The sequence below is a fragment of the Saccostrea echinata genome, unplaced genomic scaffold (assembly GCF_033153115.1).
Source record: "Saccostrea echinata isolate AGI-Se365-2 ecotype Australia unplaced genomic scaffold, CSIRO_AGI_Sech_v1 ptg000028l, whole genome shotgun sequence".
Taxonomy (NCBI): domain Eukaryota; kingdom Metazoa; phylum Mollusca; class Bivalvia; order Ostreida; family Ostreidae; genus Saccostrea; species Saccostrea echinata.
In genome coordinates this window covers 16,711,084-16,734,000 of record NW_026889777.1, presented here as the reverse complement: position 1 = coordinate 16,734,000, position 22,917 = coordinate 16,711,084, and the positions used below count along the sequence as shown (strand labels likewise).

Below are 22,917 nucleotides of genomic sequence, written 5' to 3'. Positions count from 1 at the left end.
TTTACATACATTGACAGTACAGTGATTTTTCTATATCCTCTTTAGGTCCGAATATCGACCCTTTCCCCTCTCAAAAATTACCGATTTTTTTCCCAATTTCTATTGCTTTTTTTCCCAAAACAAAACCGATGTTGTTTTTGTTATATTGAATTTTTTACGTACGGCTTATCTAAAATGGAACGCTATTGTTCTCGGTCATTCAGACTCTTAAAAAATAGTAAGAAACAGCAGATTACATCGTGCGTTTACAAGCCTTAGAAAAACACATTGTCATGTCAAACCTGTTGTATAAATACATCGTAAGAAAGTGTAATGTGCATGTGAACCGGCAAAACGTAGCTCTATTTGTAAATCCAAGTACAAGTAACTCTACAGTAAGCATCCCTGATTCCATAAAAATCAAACTGTTTCTACATCCGACAGATGCAACTAGTATTGCAGAGAAATGGCAGCATTATGATTAGCTAGGGTCATAAAAAAGCTTTAATAATTAATTTGAAAAAAAAAATGATTTGTCATTTATCATGTCAGATTAGTCTATCTTCAATGGCTATTACGAGAAAGATTTTCTCTTATGTCTACCATTATGGCCCAAAAAAAAAATGGAAATATAGGTTGGTCACAATTAATGACGACTTTCAAAGATTAAAAAAAGGGTTAAGAATTTAGAACTGTGTCTAATTTGTTACTTTTTAGCAAATAAATTGAATAAATGATGTTACATTTACTTATATACCAGTATTTCATTTTACCTGCCAATTAAGGTTAAATTTCAATCTTTCTGATTTTTCCCAATTTGATACAAATGTCGATGATTTTTCCCAATTGTAAAGGCCCAGGCCCCTTTTAAAAAATGTAGAAAAATCACTGCAGTACATGTTCCTGTAAAGCAATAAAAATAATTACAGGTATCAGACTTGTAGCAGAGCTGTCCCTAAGACCTGGGGGCCGGGAATTTCCCCACCTATAATGATGTAATCCCCAGTTATTCTCCTGAAATCCCTGTAGGGAGGAACCCTAGACCCCCTTCTACAAGTCCTCTGCTATTTTGATTTTTAGGGACAACTCTGTGTAGTACCAGTAGGGCTTCAAGATGCATGGGTTTTGACACAATTGCAAAAAGTCAAGCCACAAAAGATCTCAAATATATTGTAAATTTAATTATACAGAAAGTTTTCTTAGGACAAATTCAGAAACAAAGTTGTTGTTACTTCACAGCAAAATGAAGAACTTCGGAGGCAAGTGACCACTCAGCAGTCCCAATTAACTGCTCAACAGAAACTTATAGAGAAAAACAAAGATACCGCCCAGAAATGTCTCCAAGTCAACAAGTCTCTACTAATAGAAAAGGTAGGGGGAACTTATATATGACTCATAGAGAAAAACAAAGATACTGCCCAGAAATGTCTCCAAGTCAACTAGTCTCTACTAATAGAAAAGTGTAAAAGTCTGCATTTGCATTGGTTTGCTAAATCTCTCTGTTTTATAGATGGGTGGATGAGGTGTCAAATAATGATTGATGTCCTAACCTCCTCAGATAATTTTTATGGGAATAGCCATTAAAATAAATTTATTTTATAATTTTGTGGTTGGTTCTACAAGTCTTTTTTTCTATGAAGAAGACCTGCCTAGTACAATTAGGAGTATTATATGTATTACTTGATGCAGATTTGAAGGATTCTTTTGGTAAAGACTTCATTTATCAACTTGTCATGAAGAAGTTACTAGGAGAGGGCTAACCTTTAAGATAACAATTCATCTGCATTGATTTTTGTGAAATAGAATGCATGACTGTTGCTGGGAGAGAAATTTAATCTGCATTGTGGGAAACATGCTGAAGTGGTTGTTGATTAAACCTATGTGAAGCATGTATATATATATATATATATATATATATATATATATATATATATATATATATATATATATATATATATATATATATGTATATATATATATGTATTGATTCTGCTGTAAGGAAAGGGGGGGGGGGTAGGGGATTCTGTTTCTACCTTTTCATTTTAGTAATGAAATAATATTTTTATGTTAATCAAGTAGAAAAAATATGTTTTTGCTGTGTATTCATATTAAAACCCTTTGAAGTATTGTTCAGTTTTCTGTTGCCTCCTTATTCCGGTTAAAATATTTTGAGAATTTTAAGAGGGTGTATAAAAGACTCTTGATGAAAATTTAAGAATGGGTGTAGAATATTCTGATGATTTAGCAGTCAAATAAGTGTTCAGCCTTATGAATTTAATTCTGATATAATTTTGATTGCTGTAGAGCAAGTTGGAAAAAAAGACGACACGGCAGAAGTCGATGGGAAATCGGTTACGGCTTGGGCAGTTTGTGACCCAGCGGCAGGGGGCTACGTTTGTCGAGAACTGGGTGGATGGATGGGCATTCACGGACCTTATGAAGTATTTATACTTTGATGTATATGTAAAGCACTTGTAAATCATTATTGATAAGGGAAATTTGCAGTCAAAATGAAATCAGTTTGAAAGATCTTGCGTCAGTGGGGGGAAAAAAGCAATGTAAAGTCATTACTTTGTCATACATGTCAATTGTGTAGAATATAGAACTTACTTTCACTTTCCATTTTACAGGCAACAAGAGAGAATTGCACAGGAGAGGGAAGATATCGAGAAACAACGTAAACTTCTAGTCAAGAAAAAACCCAACACTGCAGTCACAAAGAATTCCAAAAATGACAACTTTCTGAAACCAGGTGGAGAGAAACCGTAAGTTAGATTGATAGGTTCCTAAAAGAAAAAGATGAAATTGGGTTATACATGTATATGAAGGTACTATGATAATGTACAGAAACTGTAGGTTAGTTTGATAGGATCCAAAAAGAGAAACTTCAAAATTGGATTATACATATACAGATACAGATCATTTAGTTAATTTGATAGAATCCAAGGGAAAAACTTAAAAATTGGTTTATATGTATACAAACTGATCATGTAGAGAAACTGTAGGTTATTTTGAAAGGATCCAAAAAGAAAAACTTTAAATTGATTTATTTTTGCATAAATAAAAGGGACTGTCTGCTTTTTCTTTTTTACATAAATTTTTGTTATTAAAGATCATATACATGTTCTACTTTAAGCAAAACTTAAAAAAAATTCTTGCTATGAATACCAAGTAACTTATCATGTGAAAATAGGGTGTCATGAAATTGGTGATCTGCAGTAGTTAATATGATCATATACATGTAGCTAAGCCTTAAGTATAGGCTTTGTTTGTATGATCATGGAATAGTTCATGTACAGGGTAGATAATTAGAAGAAGTAAATTCAATGAGTGAATTTGTTAGTTTTTGAAATTCTTTGTGAAGAAATATTGGAGCAGAGAAACTTCTCCCATGCCTCAGGGCTCAGTTTACATACTTGCATTTCACAAAATGAAGTTGCTGTACTAACGTTGTGTTTTAATCTCCTGAAAAATTTTTCACTGTTCATATCCTCAAAAAATTTTCAGTAAAATTACAGACAAAAATTCTACACAATTTGTTTTTATTTTCAGTCTGACATTAGCAGAGTTTTATGAACAAGATGAAATCCTCAAATTACGACAGGCTAGTCTGAAAAAGGAGGACGCTGATATTCAACTTGAGTTGGAGAAATTAGAACGTGAGAGGAATCTCCACATACGAGAGCTCAAACGGATTCATAACGAGGACAATTCTAGGTCTGTTGGTGTTGTCATAGTAAAAACAAACGTCTTTTAACAAACAAAACTGATTCCTTAATACATGTATGTATGGATATATTATTCAAGGGAATATTTTTTAACGAGAGTAGGTTTTGATTATACCTTGTTTCAAATTTTCTGAACACTGTAATTCAACATGATGGAGTTTTAACAGTCCTTCTGTCATATAGTAATTTTATGCCTGGCTCAGTATGATTAATTATGTCAGGCCATTCCAAATTTTTTCTATGTTTAGCGTCCGCGTGCGCCTTGGTTTTTGACACCCCATATCAGAAAAAACAAACAAAATCAGGAGTCCTGAAATTGTTTATTCTGGTCGAAATCATTAAATTCTCTCATTTTCTCTATGTATTGTCAACAATATGTCATATTTGGAATATTGTAAGCATTTAATACCTTGATTCTGCTGAAGAATAGATATTTCTACGAGAAAAATAGATTAATAGAATCAAATCTTTCGAATGACATCATTTTTTATGACTATAAAGACTTGTGTTTTACTTTTTGGTTTGTGTGTTTTTTGCGAATAGGTAGGTAGGTATTTGAAGGATGGGTGGACGCTAAACATAGAAAAAACTTGGAATGGCCTGATTAAAAACCAAACATTGATGATATTTTAGATGAGTTGCCCATCACAAGTGCTATAATTGTTTTTTATCAGATTTATAGCAAAAATCCAGGGAAGTTAAAACTGATTCTTTAGTAAATTTATTAAAAACAGGTGTACATGTAGCTGTTTATTAGAATTCCGTTACTTTTAATCTTGATGAAAAGTCATTGACTATTTTACTATAGACATGTACTTTTGAGTTTTGTTTGCTGTGAATATACATCAAACCTCGTCATCTCATACTTGATTTGACGGCGAAGAAACTTCAAGATATTGAGATTAAAATATAATAAGAAAATAGGGGTTGGGACTTTCAAATCTCTTTGACTTATCCATGGTATTTGAGTTATAGGATATGTCGAAGTGATTTGGAAGTCCCAACTACTTATTCTTTAAGTATTTTACCCTCGATATCTCGAATCCTCAGATATCTCAAAGTTTTTTCTTGGTCCCATTGAGTTCGAGATAACGAGGTTTTACTGTTTTTGCTTATCGGATGGCAGACCTACCTGTCGTTCAGCTGTATATGCATAAGTGAGATTTATAAATAAAAAATAGCAAATGTAGGAAATAAAAATGTCTGAATGATTTTAAAATATTATATGAATTGGACTGAAGACTTGTGGAAAATAAAGTGTGTTCCAGTATAATAACATCTAATATTATCGTTACAGAAGTTTGAATTACACAAATCAGGATGGGGATTGAAATATTTAAAAGTATTAGTTTGAAAGTTATTGAACAATTGTGTGACTTCTGAGGTTTTGTATTTCAGGTTTAAGGACCATCCAACTCTCAATGAACGATATTTATTGTTAAATTTACTCGGTAAAGGCGGATTTAGTGAGGTCCACAAAGTAAGTACAGTAATAAAAGCCCTGATTTCACTTGATTTTCTCTCAAGTTTCCAAAGGGTAAAAAGTTTTACAAAGTTTTGGTAGATTTAAGAAAGTTTAATCCGTTTATTTTGCAGGGCTTTGACCTGAAAGATCAAAGATATGTGGCATGTAAAATTCACCAGTTAAACAGGGAGTGGAAAGATGATAAAAAAGCTAATTATATTAAGTAAGTAAACAGAAATATACATACTTGCTAATTTTTTGCCATCATCTTTTGTAATTTTACATCTTGGCTAAAGTGAAAGTTAAAATATTTACATGTACCAACTCTGAACCATCAAAGTACAAAAATGTTTTGTGGAAATTATTTTTGAACATTAACCTGCATTTTAAAAAATTTAGAATTCCCAAGTAGTAGGAATTTTCCAAGGATGAAAATTTTAAATAAGACCTGTTAGAAAATATGTGTACATTTTGCTTGATATGCATAAAGTATACATGTATAATGTTCTTTAGAGATTATTTTGAATATTGTTGTGTTTTGTAGACATGCACTAAGGGAGTACAATATTCACAAAACTCTGGATCATCCGAGGATAGTACGACTGTATGATGTGTTTGAAATTGACAATAATTCGTAAGTGTTATATTTTATCTTTAATGAAATTGACAGCTAATAGAAAGGTACATGTTGACATCTTTTGTAATATGTAAAGAGAAGTAATAAGAATTTTATTAAAACTTACACATTTGATAATCATTGAAGCCATGTTTGCTTGTTATGACCTGTTGTATTTTAGACTTGAATGTGATTCACATCAAATCAAAAAGTAAAATGTTTTCCTGAATAATAAATAAATTCACATTTTTGACAGAAATGAGTACTGTTCTATGCATACTTAGTTTTTAAATAGGATTTATATTTTGGCCCTACATCAGGACAAGTGGGTTAATTTATGAATGCTGCAAAAAATTTTGATTTAGGTAAAAAAAAAATTGCGGCTTAAACTTAAATGCGCAAAATAGTCCCAACTTATGTATGTGCTAAATTTAGTACCTGCTAGAATAAGTAAATGCAGTTTACCATATTAAAATGCCCTTTTTCACAGATTCTGCACAGTGTTAGAGTATTGTGAAGGAAACGACCTTGACTTCTACCTGAAGCAGAACAAATCCATTCCAGAAAAGGAAGCGCGCTCGATTATCTCGCAGACGGTCAGCGCTCTCAGATATCTCAATGAAATCAAGCCACCTGTGATTCACTATGACCTCAAACCAGGTAAACAGTGTTGGGGGGGGGGGGGGGGGACATGCTATACAGAAGTAAGGACAAAATACCGTAATCATGAATGACCTATTACAACTACTTTATATTTTGCTGCATACAAGTTATGTAGGAAAATATACAGTATAAGGTCATATTATCATGCAGCCTTTGCCATAGTTAAATGTTGATGAAGGTTCCTAAAGAGAAATTAAGCACCATCTGTCTTTATCGGTCATATTTGAGAAATATGATAAATCTTATATTACTGGGCAGTGGGACAGTTGGTTTATATTTACTTTGATGTAACTTTCAGGGAATATATTACTGGGCAGTGGGTCAGTCAGTTTATATTTACTTTGAGGTAACTTTCAGGGAATATATTACTGGGCAGTGTATTTACTTTGATGTAACTTTTAGGGAATATATTACTGGGCAGTGGGTCAGTCAGTTTATATTTACTTTGATGTAACTTTCAGGGAATATATTACTGGGCAGTGGGACAGTTGGTTTATATTAATTTGATGTAACTTTCAGGGAATATATTACTGGGCAGTGGGTCTGTCAGTGGGGAAATCAAGATAACCGATTTTGGCCTCAGTAAGATCATGGATGAGGAAAATATCACTCCTGATGGCATGGATCTCACTTCTCAAGGAGCGGGGACATACTGGTAAGTAGAGATCTAATGTCCTCAAGGTATTATATTCATTCACACAATGTCTTCAATAAAACTAATTTGAAATAATTATTACAATGCAATTAAAAAAAATTACTGTAAACTTGCTTGTTGTTGCACACCTTCGAAATTGTTTTATCAGGTATTTACCACCAGAGTGCTTTGTGGTGGGGAAGAATCCCCCCAAAATTTCTTCCAAGGTGGATGTGTGGTCAGTAGGGGTGATATTTTACCAGTGTCTGTATGGCAAAAAGGTACAGTATATGTAGTGGTCAGAAACTTGTAAATGTTTTATAAAGGTACACTGAACATTTCAAATTGTTCAGCATTGGTAGCATGATTCTAATAAGATAGACTTCTCACATGACAGATCTCTATAAATAAAGCCCAAGTTTTTTCAGCCAAATTGATGATTTATGCATAAATGTAGCTTATGGAGGCTTCATTAAGTTAAGTCCAAAGATGCGAAGAATATGTAAAGTTCTGACTAACATGCATTAAAGAGATGCACATAGATAAATTTTTTAATCGATGCATATACCGTAAAATCTGGATTTTTCGTGGGGTCAAATTTTCATGCTTTGAGGGAAAAATATGGGTTCGTGATTTGGCACGTAAAAAGAAAATTTCATTCTCCAGGGGGAAAAAACCTGATTTTACGATCACTGTATAACTTTCTGTATGTTTTTTGTAGCCCTTTGGACACAATTTATCTCAAGCTGCCATTTTAGAAGAAAACACAATATTGAAGGCTACAGAGGTGGAATTCCCTTCTAAGCCACCAGTCAATAGTGAGGCCAAGGTAATAAATTGGTGACAAGGGATTGGTTTATAGCAATCATTACATTTGTATTGTGTGATATGTGAAACAGAGAAAATAATATAAACATTAAATACGTGTACTTGAAGTTGTCGTTCCTCTTTAATTGTTAATTGTACAATTTCCTGGTTATAATCGTGTTTTCCTGCATTTCAGAATTTCATTCGTCAGTGCTTACAGTACAAAAAAGAAATGAGGCCCGATGTGTTACTTTTGTCACAACACGAATACCTAAAACCGACACAACTCAAGTCAAAAGGGTAAGTTGTCCCATCATCCATCAGTTGCACGTTTAATTTCGGCTTTTTTCTGTGCATTTTAGTCACCCTCAATTGTCTATAGTCCTAAGCAAAACATTTTTTCACCACTGGCGCATAGAACCTGCCAGACAATGAAAACTACTTGCCCCTGGGATTTTGGGATGCTCTCACATTTTTTATTCATTTACAGATGTCCCAAAAAGTGTTCCTATTATCAATGGTTTTACTGATATTCCACTTTCATGAAATGCTGTTTATCAATCCCAACTTCTAGGGCCTTTGTAATGAGAATGTAAACAAATCATACACCTGGTGTGATCAAAAGTAGATCTTAAATTTTAAAAAAAGAAAAGAAATGTACACACCATTTGGACTTATCTAATTTTCAATTTTACTGGCCCCCAGCCAAATTAACTCGCTTTGGACCAATAGGTTTTGGTTAAGACTGTATCTTTACCCACTAATTAAATAAATATTAAATGAACCCGGGCAGGGTTATCGTTAGAGCATTAAAAATTAAGGTAATTAGATAATTAGGCATTCGGACCATCAAGAACTGTAGCTGACCTTCAAAGACAGATGTATCCCTCAAAATGTGAGCATAATAAAACTTGTACACCAAAATTGATACACTATTTTCAACCATTTAATTTTAATGATTGTAAAGATGAATGGAATTAATGCTGGATTTAATTTCTTTAGATCCCGATCAGAATCGATAAGGTCACGCTCACAGTCAACGGACGGTGACACTGATGATCAGTGCTATTTCTGATTTCTCTCTCGGATGACACACCAAAGAAAAGTACCTGTTCATTTATCAATGTGGCTTTTAGTGTTTGCGCTTGGGCATCATGGCATCGTCATCCATTAAGGGGGCCACTTTAAAGAGATTTTTTTTTTTCAAATTTCACAAGAATTTCGCATAAAGGCATGCTAAATTATATTCAGCTTCTTTTAAAACTTAAATTTAGGAAATTGACCTCCTTTCCAGGAATAACCTCTTTTGGAAAAATCAAACACAAGTCTCTTTCATTGCTAAAAATACATTTGTTTTCACATGTTTTTGATAGAGTATACATGTATTTACAGGGTTGTCCCTAAGAATTGAAATAACGGGGGACATTAAAAAAGTAGACGGGGGTCTGAGGTTCCTCCTCTAACATGGGGTTGAGGGGGATTACCAGAATATCTAGGGAATTATGTCATTATAGGCAGGGAACTTCCCCAGCCCCTGGGTCTTGGGGATAACCCTGATTTACATACTAAATGTTTGAAGACAAATCTGTCCAGCTCATTCAATATACGTTAATTAGCTCTGCATATATAATATCTTCTGTAGTGCACAAGCATTTACTAAAAATTGTGATATTGTTCTACATGTAAATTATTCAAATAGATACAGACTGTTACTGACAGCTATAGGTTTTTAGGTGTTTGTGTTTTTTTAAAGTAAAATGTGAGTAACAAAAGCATGTACATATGAATTTGATGTTTATAATAACTTGGTGTTGTTTACTTGTAGTTGTTTATTTCCAGGCATATGAGTGACTCTTCACTATTGGCTCCAAGTCCGGGACCACCCTCCATCGGTACACACGCACTAACTCTAAGCCAGTCGCCCTCCTTTACGTTTGGCGAGAAACTATGATAATCAATTTAGTGTGATATTTTTTTTAATTTCACTTTGTCCTCTCCATCCGTAGCAAGACGGGGGAAAGAATTTCTACCAGTGTTTAGGTAGGATCAAAATTCCGCCGGGGAATAGAGCTTTTTGAGGGGAAAACATTTATGTTTTCTCAAGCTGGAAGTGTTTGATGAAATGACTTGTCGAATTTTTTATGTGATCAAGTTTTCATCATTGGATGGTGGGGGTCCATTTCCTCAAACTTCAAAAAACTTTTTGAGGAATCAAAGTTGTGAATAGTGAGTTAATTGTACATAAATTATTGAAAATAATTCCCAACACTGATGCTTCTCGTGTACAATGCAGAATTACAAAACTTCATATTTGTTTTACTAGGTGTTAAAAACAAACATTCTTGTTATTTTTTACTTGCCAAATATGTGATTCAGTGATGGAAGTGTGAATGTTACCATGGCAATGAAGACGTTTTCCTTGGCAACCAGCATGAAAAGTTTTCTTTGTGAGTTCTGGAATACGGTGCAAAAATTCTGGGATATGTGTACCTGGCAGTGTGGAAAAAATCAGTGATGTAATATTTATAAATAACCGCATGTTTTCCCCACTGCAAACTTCAGAATTCTATCAGACGAAGGAAATTTCACAGAAAATTTCACAACAGTAGACTGGATATCCAATTCATTGTCAAACAGATCAACCAGACTATATTCATCAACATTTAATTCAGCTGTTGTAAACTATGACTCAGCATATTTGAATGGAATTTAGAAATTCTTCACCTTTAGTAACCAGTGTTTGATAATTAGGCTGTGATAAGCTATTGATTGGTGAAAAATGTTTGTTCAATTTGATTTTTTTTTCATCCAAAGACACAGCAACAAGTATTCATCTTTTTATTTTATCTATAAACATGTTAGATTACCTGATACTGAAAAGAATATTACTGAAAACTTTAATAATGTATTTATATTTAGAAACCTTTTTTTATGTATTGTCATTGAATTTCAGTTTTGTGTTAATACATCTTCAACGTTCATTCATGATGAGTTAAAAAAAATTTAACAGAGAAATATATAGAAATACATGATAGAATAGCCTCGTAGATTTGTTTAAAATAAAAATTATTGGTTAAAAAAATCAATTTTGAACAAACAGTAGAGAGTAGAAAATCCAAGTCGTAATAGTGCTAAATTTGAGCCCAGAACAGAGAACCTTGGCGTAGTCTATGATCAGCATAATCACTGGATAGATGTGATATCTAGAAAGGGGTGTCCCACCCAGAATCATAGGAAATTAATTAATGAGGATTGAATTAATGGATATATTTAACCTTTGATTCCATTTTGAATGTGATTGAAATATTAATGACCAAGCGACAAAGTGCAAGAATGAATATTATGTTCTGTTTGTTAAGTAAGAAAGTTTTAGATCAAACATGAGTGTGTGCTTCCATAATGGACAAACTGCGTTAATATTGTATGAATGTTTTTTGGGGGTTTTGAATAGAATTTAAGACAATTGCTGAGTGTTCAATCATGAAATTTTAAAATGGCTGTCTCATTTGGTGTTTTTTTTTTTGTTTTGTTTTTTTTTTGATTTTGGTTTTTGTATCCACTTCTACAAATACAGATTTTCCCGCTCTTCAATACATGAATAATTATATATTGATGAACAAAACAAATAAGATGATAATGTATATGATGTATTTGAATACAAGATGATGAATTTTGTATCCCATAAGACATTTCTCAATGTTCAGAACAAAGAACTTTTATTTTCAAAAAATCTTAATTTTCCAAAATCTTGAAATATATGTACAAAAAAATGTGTTCTAAAAATAAAGGAATCAATAGCCTCACTTGCATCTGGGCAATACATTGTTTGAAACTTCAATCGGAATTTGATAATGTTTTAAAAGATTTTATTTTTAAGAATTAAATCATGAATAAGATAGGCAGATTTTAAAACTGTTTTCCTTTTACTTTGTAATGTTTAATTTTATGGGCCATACTTAAGATTATAGTCCCTCAAAAACTCACATTTGTTGTATTTCATGATTAGTCAAAAATAATAAAAGAATTATAATTTTCTCTCTCCATATTTCTTAAAGATATGAAGTAGTAATCTCATTTAAAATATTTTAATTTTATGGGTACGTATGCTGTTATTGTAGCTAAGTAGTTACCTCCCTTTATAGTGCTATTTCACAGTTTTTCATACGGTCTGTTTTAAATGTTTTGTTCAGATGAAATCTGATGTACTAATTTTTAATTTTGAATTGTGGTGCAAAAACTTTTTGCTATTTTAAAAGTTTTTTAAAGCCTGATGTGTTTTTAAGGATGTTTGGACACTGAATGACAGAAAAGCAATATTGAGAAACTCTCTGGTTACAATTAATAAAAAGAGGAAAAATAAGTCTAAACTGCTGATAATTATACGTAGGCACAATACAAGCATTTACTGAACGTGAAAAGTACAGAGATTAACTCCCTTGTATCTAATTGGACAATAAAAATGATTAGTAAGATGTTAATTTGTAGATAGATCAAATTGAAAAATACCATTTCTGGTTGTTAAGGACGATATAGCAAGAAACCATATACCAAGAATGACGAAATATTCTGTATAATTTGAAAAGTTTCACTTAAACTATGAATGTACAGTACCAACAAGTTCTTAAACATCCAACATTCCTGGATTCAGTGAATGCTTGACCTCAAAAATAGATGAATTAACATTGTGGTCCATGCATAAATGTACTCCTTGGTCTATACATGGTATTTGTAATTTAATTTTTTTTTTTTTTTTTTGAATCTTGTTAATTTTTCCTTCTGATCTATCATTGGTAAAGGAATAACATTGATCATGTGTATTAATTCTTCCTCACACTTTGTAAGTTTTATATGGGCTCTGATTTGTGTGCCATTTTTACTTTGTTTCCATTTTATTGGTGTGTCTGAGTGAAAATTTGTTCATGTACATAGTGAATTATGTAAGATAGAGAAAATGAGTTGTTCATGTCCCCACAGATATGATCAGAAATAAATAATACAAACCAATTCATGAACTTCAAGTCATATTTCCAAATTGAATAAAAGTTCAATGACATATGTTAGGAATTTCAATATTCCATTTAGATAAACACTTTTAATTTAATAATATAGAACATTTTGATTTTCCCTTTCTTTTGTAATTTTTTAGACCTGAATTCAGTGATAATTTCTGATTGATAGAATGGGGATGTGGACCCGCTCTGCTCCGTGTACAAGCGTTAATAAATATCAGTATTGTCGCTGCTAAGGTCTTTCAATGTTTTAGTAGGCACACAGTGTGTAAAGAGAGTGTTATCTATAATTATGGATAAATCCAGAGTGTGTCCGCAGAGAGTGTATGAATGGTTGCCATGGTTATGTCCTACACACGTGTAATACACGTGTCACGGAAAATAAAAATTATTTTTCAAAAAGTTCGAACTGCAGTCATGTTTTTTCTTTTGTTGATGTTCGCCTGTTTTTGAGTAGTCAGGTGTTTCAGGATGTCTGGTTTTTGCCTAAATGCTAGTAGTATTGCAGGGGTGGATTCAGGGCAGGATGCGAGCTATTGTTATAAATATAACAACAAAGAGGCGATGAGTCCTCTATCTTAATTAATATAATTTATTTAGGGCCAGTCAGTCTTCACCGGGCTAATACCAACATCAAGGCGGCAAATCACTCATATGAAATAGGAAAGAAGTAGTTCCACAAAGTTTATCATTCATATCGGTAATAAATATTCTGTATTTTCACCATTTGATACTGAATGTACTTAAACTACTTCTTGAAAATAAGTCTCTCTTTCAAGTCCAAACATACAATGAATAAATGGCACGAGAAAAACAACGGAAAAGCCAATTATACCATATACAGCAAATTTATACGCAATTTTCACTGAAGGGTGTTCCGGATTAGGACTTTTCAAACCATAGAATTTTGAAAATAGCCGTACAGTAATTTCTTTCAATGTTAACTTTAGTAATCCGATAATGACGACACCAATGAAAAATCTCAGAATTTGAATTGCCAAATCACGCACAGTTGGAATAATGACGTCATATGGACCATTTGGACCACCGGTAGTGGTAAAGTGAAAATAAAAGTTGAGCCAAGAACCGATGCTGACTCCTGTGAGCACAGACACAATCTGCACAGCGTCGCCTTTGGAACTGCTACCATCTTTGCTTTGTGGGTATAGCACGGTGCACATAGCAATAGCCGTTGTCAAGACGACAAAGGGAGCAAATGGATGTGTCTGCTGATACCAATCAAAATCTTCCAGAAATGGAAACGAGATTAGCATGATGACTAGAGAGATACCTATGCCACAAAGGAGGTCCTAAAAATACAAAAATATGAATGAACTATTTATTAAGTACACATATGGCTTTCCACACACACACAAAGAAAAATTCCACACAGGTGCGTCATAAGTGTATTTCTAAAAACGATGGTATTCTAAACCAGCTTTCACAGATAGTGTTTTACAACTAATTGGTCTTAAAGTAAACAAGTTAGTAGCACTGGTTTCCAAAGTGGGGGGGGGATCAACCCCCGGAAAAAAGTTGACAAGCCAAAAAGAAAAAAAAAGTTAATAAGATAAAAATATTGCATGAAGAAAACTCTAATAGAAAGAGCTTTGTATAGTAGTTTATTTATAGTCCCGTTTTACAAAGGAACTTAAGTACGGCAAGACTAAAAACTTAGGTTGATTATAAAATATGGCAAAATCAATGATTTTGTTAATAATTGCTTGCATAAAAATATCTATTTTAAAAACTTCAAGCAGCGTTTTCAAATTGATGTAAAAAAGAAAGTTATCAAAATTACATTTTGGTCTTAGTCATGTTATTTTATAAAACGGGTCCGCGTCAGCTGTACGTGTTTCTAGCTGAGCAGGAAAAAAACTTTTGCAGGCTTATCGCTGATTATTTCTAAAGATTTCGACGGTTAAATGACGTCTTTCACGGCAAAAAGAAAACAAGGAAATACTCGTAAATCCCGAGGCCAGAATAAAAGTAATATATACGTATATATATATTACTTTTATTCTGGCCTCGGGATCATGAAACAGACTTAGACTTTAGTCAAAATTTCAGTCATCTGGAATATTTTTATTACTTGTCAACTGAATCTGTTGATTTTCACACAACAGCAGTTTGATAATGCAATGTTGAAAACCATTTTTGTTTCGGACTGTTTGACTTCTAAATTATTTCAGTGCAATATACAGGTTTGGACTTAAGTTTAAGATGTTTCATGATCCCGAGATCTGGACACTTAAATAAATCTTTCTGCGACGAAAGTTTCTTGAATGAAAATTGTGTCGTCATGTGGCCTTCAATTTCTTGTTAATTCAACACCAGCCTATCTAGTAAAACAATATGAACTCTTTAGATGGTTAATATAGTTTGATATTCACCAGAAAAATATCAGTATTTACCGATAGAAATAGCCCAGAATTGTTTAATAACAAGTCCTGTATTATCTAAGTTAAGGTTCATTGACCCTATGATAAGAGAGATAACTCTCACTGTAAATTAATTACTATTATTCTCTTAAAAATAAACAAATTTTGCACTGCAAGGTATGTTGAAATGGTTTGCATTTCAATTATGATTAAGATTCATATAGTAAATAAAAATAAATAAATAAAATTCGTTTATACGTAAACAGAGGGATGGTAAACCTTAAATGAGTATGTGATTCATATCACCGAGAGTCAAAATGTAAGAACAGCTAAGAAGAATCTGGAAAGAGATAATATTCATGAGTCAACTCTCCTTAAACTATAGTTTAAAGTAATATCTAATCTTGATCATGTGTAATTGTAAAATGTTCTATTTAACAACTGTCAAAAACGTGTACATCTTGTAAAGTTTTTTTGGCATTGATTTTTAGAAAATGTTATCATACAAAGGTGTACATAGTTGAATTTCAACTTAGGGTACCTGCCATATTTATTTCTCCAAATAAAATATTCAAAGGCAATGAAGTATTAGTAACAAAAAAAAAATATGTTTACTTTAATTGAGAAAATGCATGCAAACTACATTGTATGTATTCAATTACTTTATATCGGTTAATAATACTTAAATCTTTTTCAAATTGTATCAAATACTGTAGATTTTCATTTATGCTACTCTGCGACAAAGGGCAGATCATTCTATCATTATACAATTACCATAGAATTTAGAATTCTTCAGTGAGCAATGTTTAGAGCTTCCTTAATTCTCGCCGATTCACAATCGCTGTATATTTTCACTATACAAAACAAAGCTATTCTTCTTCACGTTCTGATCAATTTTTTGTCAAGAAACTGGTAGCAGGTCCTGCAGGCTGTATTGTGATGAAAACTGATTAAGGAAACCACTTCTCCTGTGGTATTGATCGCTTGAAAAGTAAAGTCCAAGTTATTACTGGTTACACTGTAAGAGTGCCAATTAAATCTTGTGGTTTTATAAATTTATCTATTTCGACGTATTTTAATATGCACATTTTAATATCATGACATTTTTTTCCACCTAAATACATGTAACTTAATTTTTGGAAAGTTTAGCTGAGAGGTGTGCACCCCCCCCCCCCAAAAAAAAAACACACACCTCGCAATCCGCCAGTGATAATAATAAAAAGAACAGCCACCCACATGACAGCTGACCAATGTGAAAGTCAGAGGTCAAGATTCATTTTCACATTGACGATGGTTTAGTAATAACTACAAATTCGAAATAAATTTACTGTGTCACTTTCCAAATGTCAAAAATAAAAAAAAAAAGATTTAATGTTTTTTTGCATGTCTCTATTCAGGAGCCAACGATTAATTGTTATACATGCATATATACAGTTTGGGGGGGGGGGGGTCCAAGAAGAGGTTTTATTAACTTTACTTCTGCATTCGCTAGTTCTCTAAAACATTGTTAAAAAACTACTATTATTCATGTTTCGACTGTACGAGTTCTGTATACATGTATATCTTATTCTAGATATTGATCTTGTTTTGAAAGAGCGTTGACAGATTTTTAAATATCTGTGACGGTTGGTCAAAGACCAACTGCTATATAGATCGACTTAAAAACATTGTGGCAAAATATGGGTCTCACCAAATATAAATAGAGTGATTGTCGTTCATCGTTTTTCTTACACACTTGTACATGTATGTATTTTATTTAAACATACGTCGATATCACAGTTGTGTAAATAATTTATTGAGATAATGTCTGAGGAGGCTTGACTGACTTTAAAGAAGCTGGAGAACCGTATACATACTTTCTGACTCAGTCTCCGATATGGGTCGATTATGTCTGTCTGTCTGTCATGTTTATTAAGGTCTTCCGTCTCCACGGAAGACCTTATAGTGATTCTATTGTTTCTTATTATTATTATTATTATTATTATTCTTTTTTTTTTAGACAAAATTTTGTGCACGCGATTTCTCGAAAACTATTCAATGAATTTCCTTGAAATTTTTAGGGATAAAAGGTCTTTATATGAATTTTATATAAAATTCCGTTTTTTGGTAAATTCGGTTCCAGTGCCAAGTTATGGACAATTTTCTGATTTTAAAATGAAATTTTGTCCGCGAGTGTTCTCAAGAATGGCTTAAGATATTAACTGGAGACTTGTTAGAGATGATAGAACATGATTTTTAGATTGGAGAGGGCACCTTTTCGTTCGTCGTCGGCACTTCCGGTCGCTTACGGAAGTGATCAAAGAAATCGTTAAATTTCAACTTTCCTTTTTTAAATCAATTCTTACATCACATTATTGCATCTCTTTTGTAGTTTTGAAATATGTTGGTCCCACCGGAAACAGAAACGCCAACTTCCGGTTATAAGAGAAAAACTACATAATTTGAGTATTTTTCTTTCCCATTAATATATTTTGTAGATAAAGTATTTGGAATGATTTTAAAATATGTTATTCAGACAGCAAATGTCTAGAGTAACCTTAAATATCTTTCAAAAATTCACTTCCGGTCGCCCGTTTTTCTGTCCTCAAAATGAAAAGTTGTCTGAGCAAGATCTCGGAAATGGTAAGAGATTAAGACACCAGACTTATATGAGCAACAGACCTTAAGATGTAGCCAAAATCACTTGGGTTCAGAGCGTCAGCCGTCACTTCCGGTTGTCACAGGAAGTGATCAAAGAAATCGAAAATTTCAACTTTTCTTTTTTTATTTAAAAATTGCATCACTTTATTGCATCTTTTTCGCAGATTCGAAAGATGTTAGTCCCACCGGAAACAAAAACGACAACTTCCGGTTATAAGAGAAAAACTACAAAATTTGAGAATTTTACTTTCCTATAAGTATTCTTTATAGATAACGTATTTGAAATGAATTTTAAATATGTTATTCAGACTGCAAAGGTCTAAAGTAACTTCAAATATCTTTCAAAAATTCACTTCCGGTCACGTGTTTTTCTGTCCTCAAAATGAATAATTGTCTGAACGAGATCTCAAAAACAGGTAAAAGATTAAAACACCAAATTTTTATGAGTAGCAGACCTTGAGGAGTAGGCAAAACCATTTTGGTTAAAAGCGTCCGTCGTAACTTCCGGTCGTCACAGGAAGTGATCAAAGAAATCAGAAAATTTAACTTTTCTTTTTTAAATTAAAGTTTGCATCACTTTATTGCATCTCTTTGCTGTTTTGAAATATGTTAGATTCCACCGGAATCAAAAACGTCAACTTCCGGTTTTAGGTGATAAACTACGTTATTTCGATATTTAACTTTCTCATAAATTTTGTTTATCGATAAAGTACTTGAAATGTTTTTATGCATTTTGTAGATACTGCAAATGTATAGAGAAACGCCAGAGATTTTTTTTTTTTATAAAATTAACTTCCAGTCACGTGTTTACCTGTCCTTAGAATTAGAATTTGTTCTCACAATATTCCTAGGCAACAGTAAATGACTGAAGTCTAAAGCTTTCAGAACTGATAGTCAGTCATCAGTGTATTTGAATCGCGAGGAAATCTTGTATCGCCGTTACATCCGGTCGTGACAGGAAGTGATGCAAAAAAGTGAATGGTTAATGGTTAGCACGTTGGATTTTCACGCTGACAACCAGGGTTAAATCTCCAGAGTGTCTGAATTTCTTTTATCACCTTTTCAGCTTGAATTTACGTTTTTATTTTCAAATTCGGACGGAAGACCTCTCATTGCTCGCAATGAGTTTCTAGTTATGTGTGTTTTTTTATTATAGGAAGATAACATAGTATATATAACTGCTTATTTCCAAACATTTTATTAATTATATAAATTCTTAGCTCTATACATTTCCTAAAACATCTTTTTTTTCCCTAATAGCACCCTGGATATTCTTTAACTTTCACCTTCCCTTAATTCTCATCTTCACCTTCTGGACCCCACTCCCCCCTCCCCCTTACTACATACCAGGACTGTATGAACTCTTCTGGACCCCCCTCCTCCCCCTGTCCCCCTTACTACATACCAGGACTGTATGAACTCCTCTGGACCCCCCTCCTGCCCCCCGTCCCCCTTACTATACATACCAGGACTGTATGAACTCCGAGATACAGACGGCTAAGACAAACCAGGGTACACCACAGAAAGGCAACGGGGAGGACTAAATATGGCGACATCTGAAAGAAATTACAAAACAATTTGTAAATTTACCGAAACTAAAAAAGACAGTTTAGAAGGTACATATTGTACAGAACTAGTCAACGGGAAAAGGGAATAAACAAGTTGCAAAAAAACCAAAAAAAAAAAAAAAAAAAAAAACCAAAAACAAAAAAAAAAAAAGCAAAACAAAACAAACAAACACAAAAAATTGTCAACATTTAACTCTTCTGCAATTCATCATGTGTAACTACAATTGCAACAGCACTGCAATGCATGGTGGATCGGATGGGGAGGGGGGTAGCCACTCCAAAAAATTCTGACTCAAGATTTTAAAAAAAAAGTGATAAACAGATCAACAAAGTACGTGTCAAACATGATAATTTTATTTTATTGGGGTGGGGGATTCACAAATCCCATGCTTTCCTGCACATTTATGACTATTTAGACCAGCATACTTGTGGCACGTTTTCAGTTGGGGGGGGTTCTTTCTTTGGTTAATTTGTTATAGAAATATAATACATGGAACTCTGAAAATCCAACAGGGCAGGAGGGCCCGAACCTTCCTGCGTGCCCCAACTAAATCCGCCTTTGCATCTGCATTTGTCGAATTCGCGGGCTTCTTCGACCGACGTATGCGAAATTTCCCCTGGCTGCTGGAAAAGCCCGAGAAATACCCAACCCCCCTTAAAAACTGAAAGGTAAACAGCTAAGAAATGGGTTATTAAATGCTAATTACTAATATTTTCGTTATACCCAGGTTTGCATGCGCAGATCTAGAGGTGAGGGCGGGGGGGGGGGGGGGCTTGGAATTTGCAGAGGTATTAAAAGTACATACTGAAGCAGATAAAAAAATGACTTTGGACCCCCCCCCCCCAGAAAACGTGGACCCCATCAACACCACCATGAAATAGGGGTTTTTCACGTTTGGAAAATGGATTTTACGTTGTTTTGTATGTGTGTGTGTGTGAGGGTGTGTGTGTGTGTGTTTTGTTTTGTTTTTGTTTTTGTTTTGTTTTGTTCTGTTCTGTTCTGTTTTGGTTTTTTTTTTCGTTTTTGTTTTTGTTTTTTTTTTTTTTGCTTGTCAAGAAATTTTCGGGTGTAGTACGTTTGGGAAGGGAATTAATTTTTTTTTTTTTTTTTTTTTTTTTTTTTTTTTTTTTTGCTTTCTGGATCCGCGTCTGGGTTTGTGATTTCTTTCATAAAATTTTGTTTTATTTTATTAATTTTTTTGAAAAACTTTTTGTTTGTGAAATAGATTGTGAAGAAGATGGATTACAGGTTTATACAATGTGATAATTAATCGACTACCATTAGGTATGCCACGTTCTATATCATGCAATCTTTGTGTAAGATTTGTCGAAAATTAAATATACATATCGAGATAATCTACAGAAATATATCCTAAATACCGACATAGCGTTTCTATTCAGTTTATTGATTGGTCTATACATTCTATTAAATTTTCATTATTCTATGACTGGGTTTTGAAGTTGTGTAGATTCTATATGTATACCAACTAATGAATAGTTCATTGTTAAAAATGATTTGAAGCAAGGTATTTAAATTCGGTTTAATTCTTCACTTCTCCATACAGAAGATCTACTAGCGATTGGAGAGATTTAAGATTTTAGTCAGGTACAGGGTTCATCAAGCGAGATATATCCGATACGACCAAAAAAAAAAAAAGGACTTCAAATTGGCTGTTCTTTCCAATGCAAAATTCAAAGTTTTAACACATTCATAAAAAATTGTTTACTTCAAATTTGTTTTAATGCTTAATGAATTATTCATAACTCGTTTAAAGCACGCTACAAATATGACAAATGCAGAAAATAACGTTTTCGCCCAAAAAAGGTACAGCTAGAGGGCTAATGAATTCGGGGGTGGGGATGGGTATATCGATTGTGGTTACTTGAGGATGAAGGTTATAGGGAGGGACGATGGGTATTGAGGGAGGGAGGGGGTGCTCATAGATGTTTCTTGAGATGTGAAAATTATATTTCTGGAAAAAAAAATACAAACCTCATATCTGGTTAGAAGATAATAAGCAAGCATAAAAGGGATGGCGGTGGCGGACGCAGCATGGGTGGACGGCATGGAGGATTCCTGGAGGAAATCAGTCTCTAGGCGGATCACAGGAGGAGAGGAGGGGCGTGGCCACCAGAAATAATCCTTGCCAGCCTGTCCGACATACATACACAAGCTCCACACGAGGGCAGTTCTTCGGATAAGAATGCTGTCCACATTCCACACACAATAAGGGTAAAAAAGCAAGTAAAATACCTCATTCCCGAGGGAGGAAGAGAACGAAAAGAGATAAAACAGTAGGGCGGATCCAAACTTTTCAGGCACCTTCACCCGGCATTTTGAACACCTGCTTGATTTTTGTAATTCCTGATTGTTATTTTCGTGATGTTTTCGGCATTCATCACAGTTTTGCACATTTCGGTAGGAAACTCCACAAAATTTTTGAAATCTGGCTGTTAAATTCGGGTTGTTTAATTTTTTCAGGACTTCCATGTTTGAAAATGCCTTAGCTGCTTAGTGCAAGGGTACGGATCGGCGTATTTGGCAATTTCCGACTTTATAAATATCGATGCTAATGTAAACAAAATCCACAACGTACGGCACGCTACGCTTGTATCACAGGTAAAACTTTAAATACCTGGTTTCCATTGAGAAAATAGAAATAAACAAACCGACAAATTGACGCATTTTCCACTCTACGATTATTTTAAATCCGCTCTCTCTCTCTCTCTCTCTCTCTCTCTGCCCCCAAAAAAGGTTTTTCAAAAAAATGAATCTGAAAAAGACATATGGAAAATTTTCCTTATGGGTCACATTTTTAACATGTACTCTTAGATATATAGAATGTGCATAGAAGTAATTCAGCAATAATCTATGGCATGAACTGTTTTAAGTTTTAAGAGCTTTTGTTAACAAATTACGTTTTACAATATGTTACATGTACAAAACATAAAGTAACCAAATTTGGAAACACGTAGATACATTCTGATTCATAAGGTTTCTGCATATGATAGCAGTTAGTAGTTATAGTTTTATTGACGGATCAATTTACAGGAGTCATTTTTCAAAGCATAAAATTCAAGTATGCAAATGTAAATTTTATGTCATATTGTCTCCTTTAAAATCACAAAGAACTTGGAGCCCCCAAACAAAGTTTGGGGAGGGGGTGGCTTTTTGCCTCTTTCCACTCATAAATAAATGGAAATTAAACGACCCATGAAATTTAAATGAAGTAAAAAAACAAGATTATTTTCTCTTCCTCTAAAAGAATCCCACGGCTTACAGGGCTCAAATCCGGACAGATCCCATTTGGAGGGGAAAAAGGGGGGTTCAGAACTTCAGAGTGTCTTCATTTCAATTTTGAGCGGAGCCCCCTTGTACTAAGATGTTCATTCAATTCGAAACATCGAAAATAGGCCATGGCAGTAT

General features: G+C 33.5%; 2 protein-coding genes across 4 annotated transcripts in view; one reads left to right on the top strand and one right to left on the bottom strand.

Moving 5' to 3' along the window:
* Positions 1-13,306, top strand: part of LOC133194192 (serine/threonine-protein kinase tousled-like 1) — a 31,415-nt gene extending 18,109 nt beyond the window's left edge. For 2 of the 3 annotated variants that reach the window (XM_061330196.1, XM_061330198.1), the window contains exons 8-20: positions 1,219-1,350; positions 2,284-2,420; positions 2,610-2,744; positions 3,532-3,696; positions 5,106-5,187; positions 5,304-5,395; positions 5,717-5,806; positions 6,279-6,448; positions 6,971-7,106; positions 7,255-7,366; positions 7,807-7,914; positions 8,089-8,192; positions 9,732-13,306. In XM_061330196.1, the coding sequence (XP_061186180.1) occupies positions 1,219-1,350; positions 2,284-2,420; positions 2,610-2,744; positions 3,532-3,696; positions 5,106-5,187; positions 5,304-5,395; positions 5,717-5,806; positions 6,279-6,448; positions 6,971-7,106; positions 7,255-7,366; positions 7,807-7,914; positions 8,089-8,192; positions 9,732-9,843 (1,575 nt within the window). In that variant the 3' untranslated portion in view covers positions 9,844-13,306. Of the gene's footprint in view, positions 1-1,218; positions 1,351-2,283; positions 2,421-2,609; positions 2,745-3,531; positions 3,697-5,105; positions 5,188-5,303; positions 5,396-5,716; positions 5,807-6,278; positions 6,449-6,970; positions 7,107-7,254; positions 7,367-7,806; positions 7,915-8,088; positions 8,193-8,894; positions 9,016-9,731 lie in introns of those variants that run through there. The other variant, XM_061330197.1, reaches the window with a different exon arrangement.
* On the bottom strand, positions 13,012-22,070 carry LOC133194194 (sphingosine-1-phosphate phosphatase 2-like). The gene is made up of 3 exons (XM_061330199.1): positions 21,484-22,070; positions 19,389-19,478; positions 13,012-14,211 (listed from the first exon to the last, which is right to left on the bottom strand). Exons 1-3 carry the CDS (start codon positions 21,979-21,981, stop codon positions 13,645-13,647), a joined length of 1,155 nt encoding a protein of 384 aa, XP_061186183.1. The 5' UTR covers positions 21,982-22,070; the 3' UTR covers positions 13,012-13,644.
* Between the last annotated feature and the right edge of the window lie 847 nt (positions 22,071-22,917).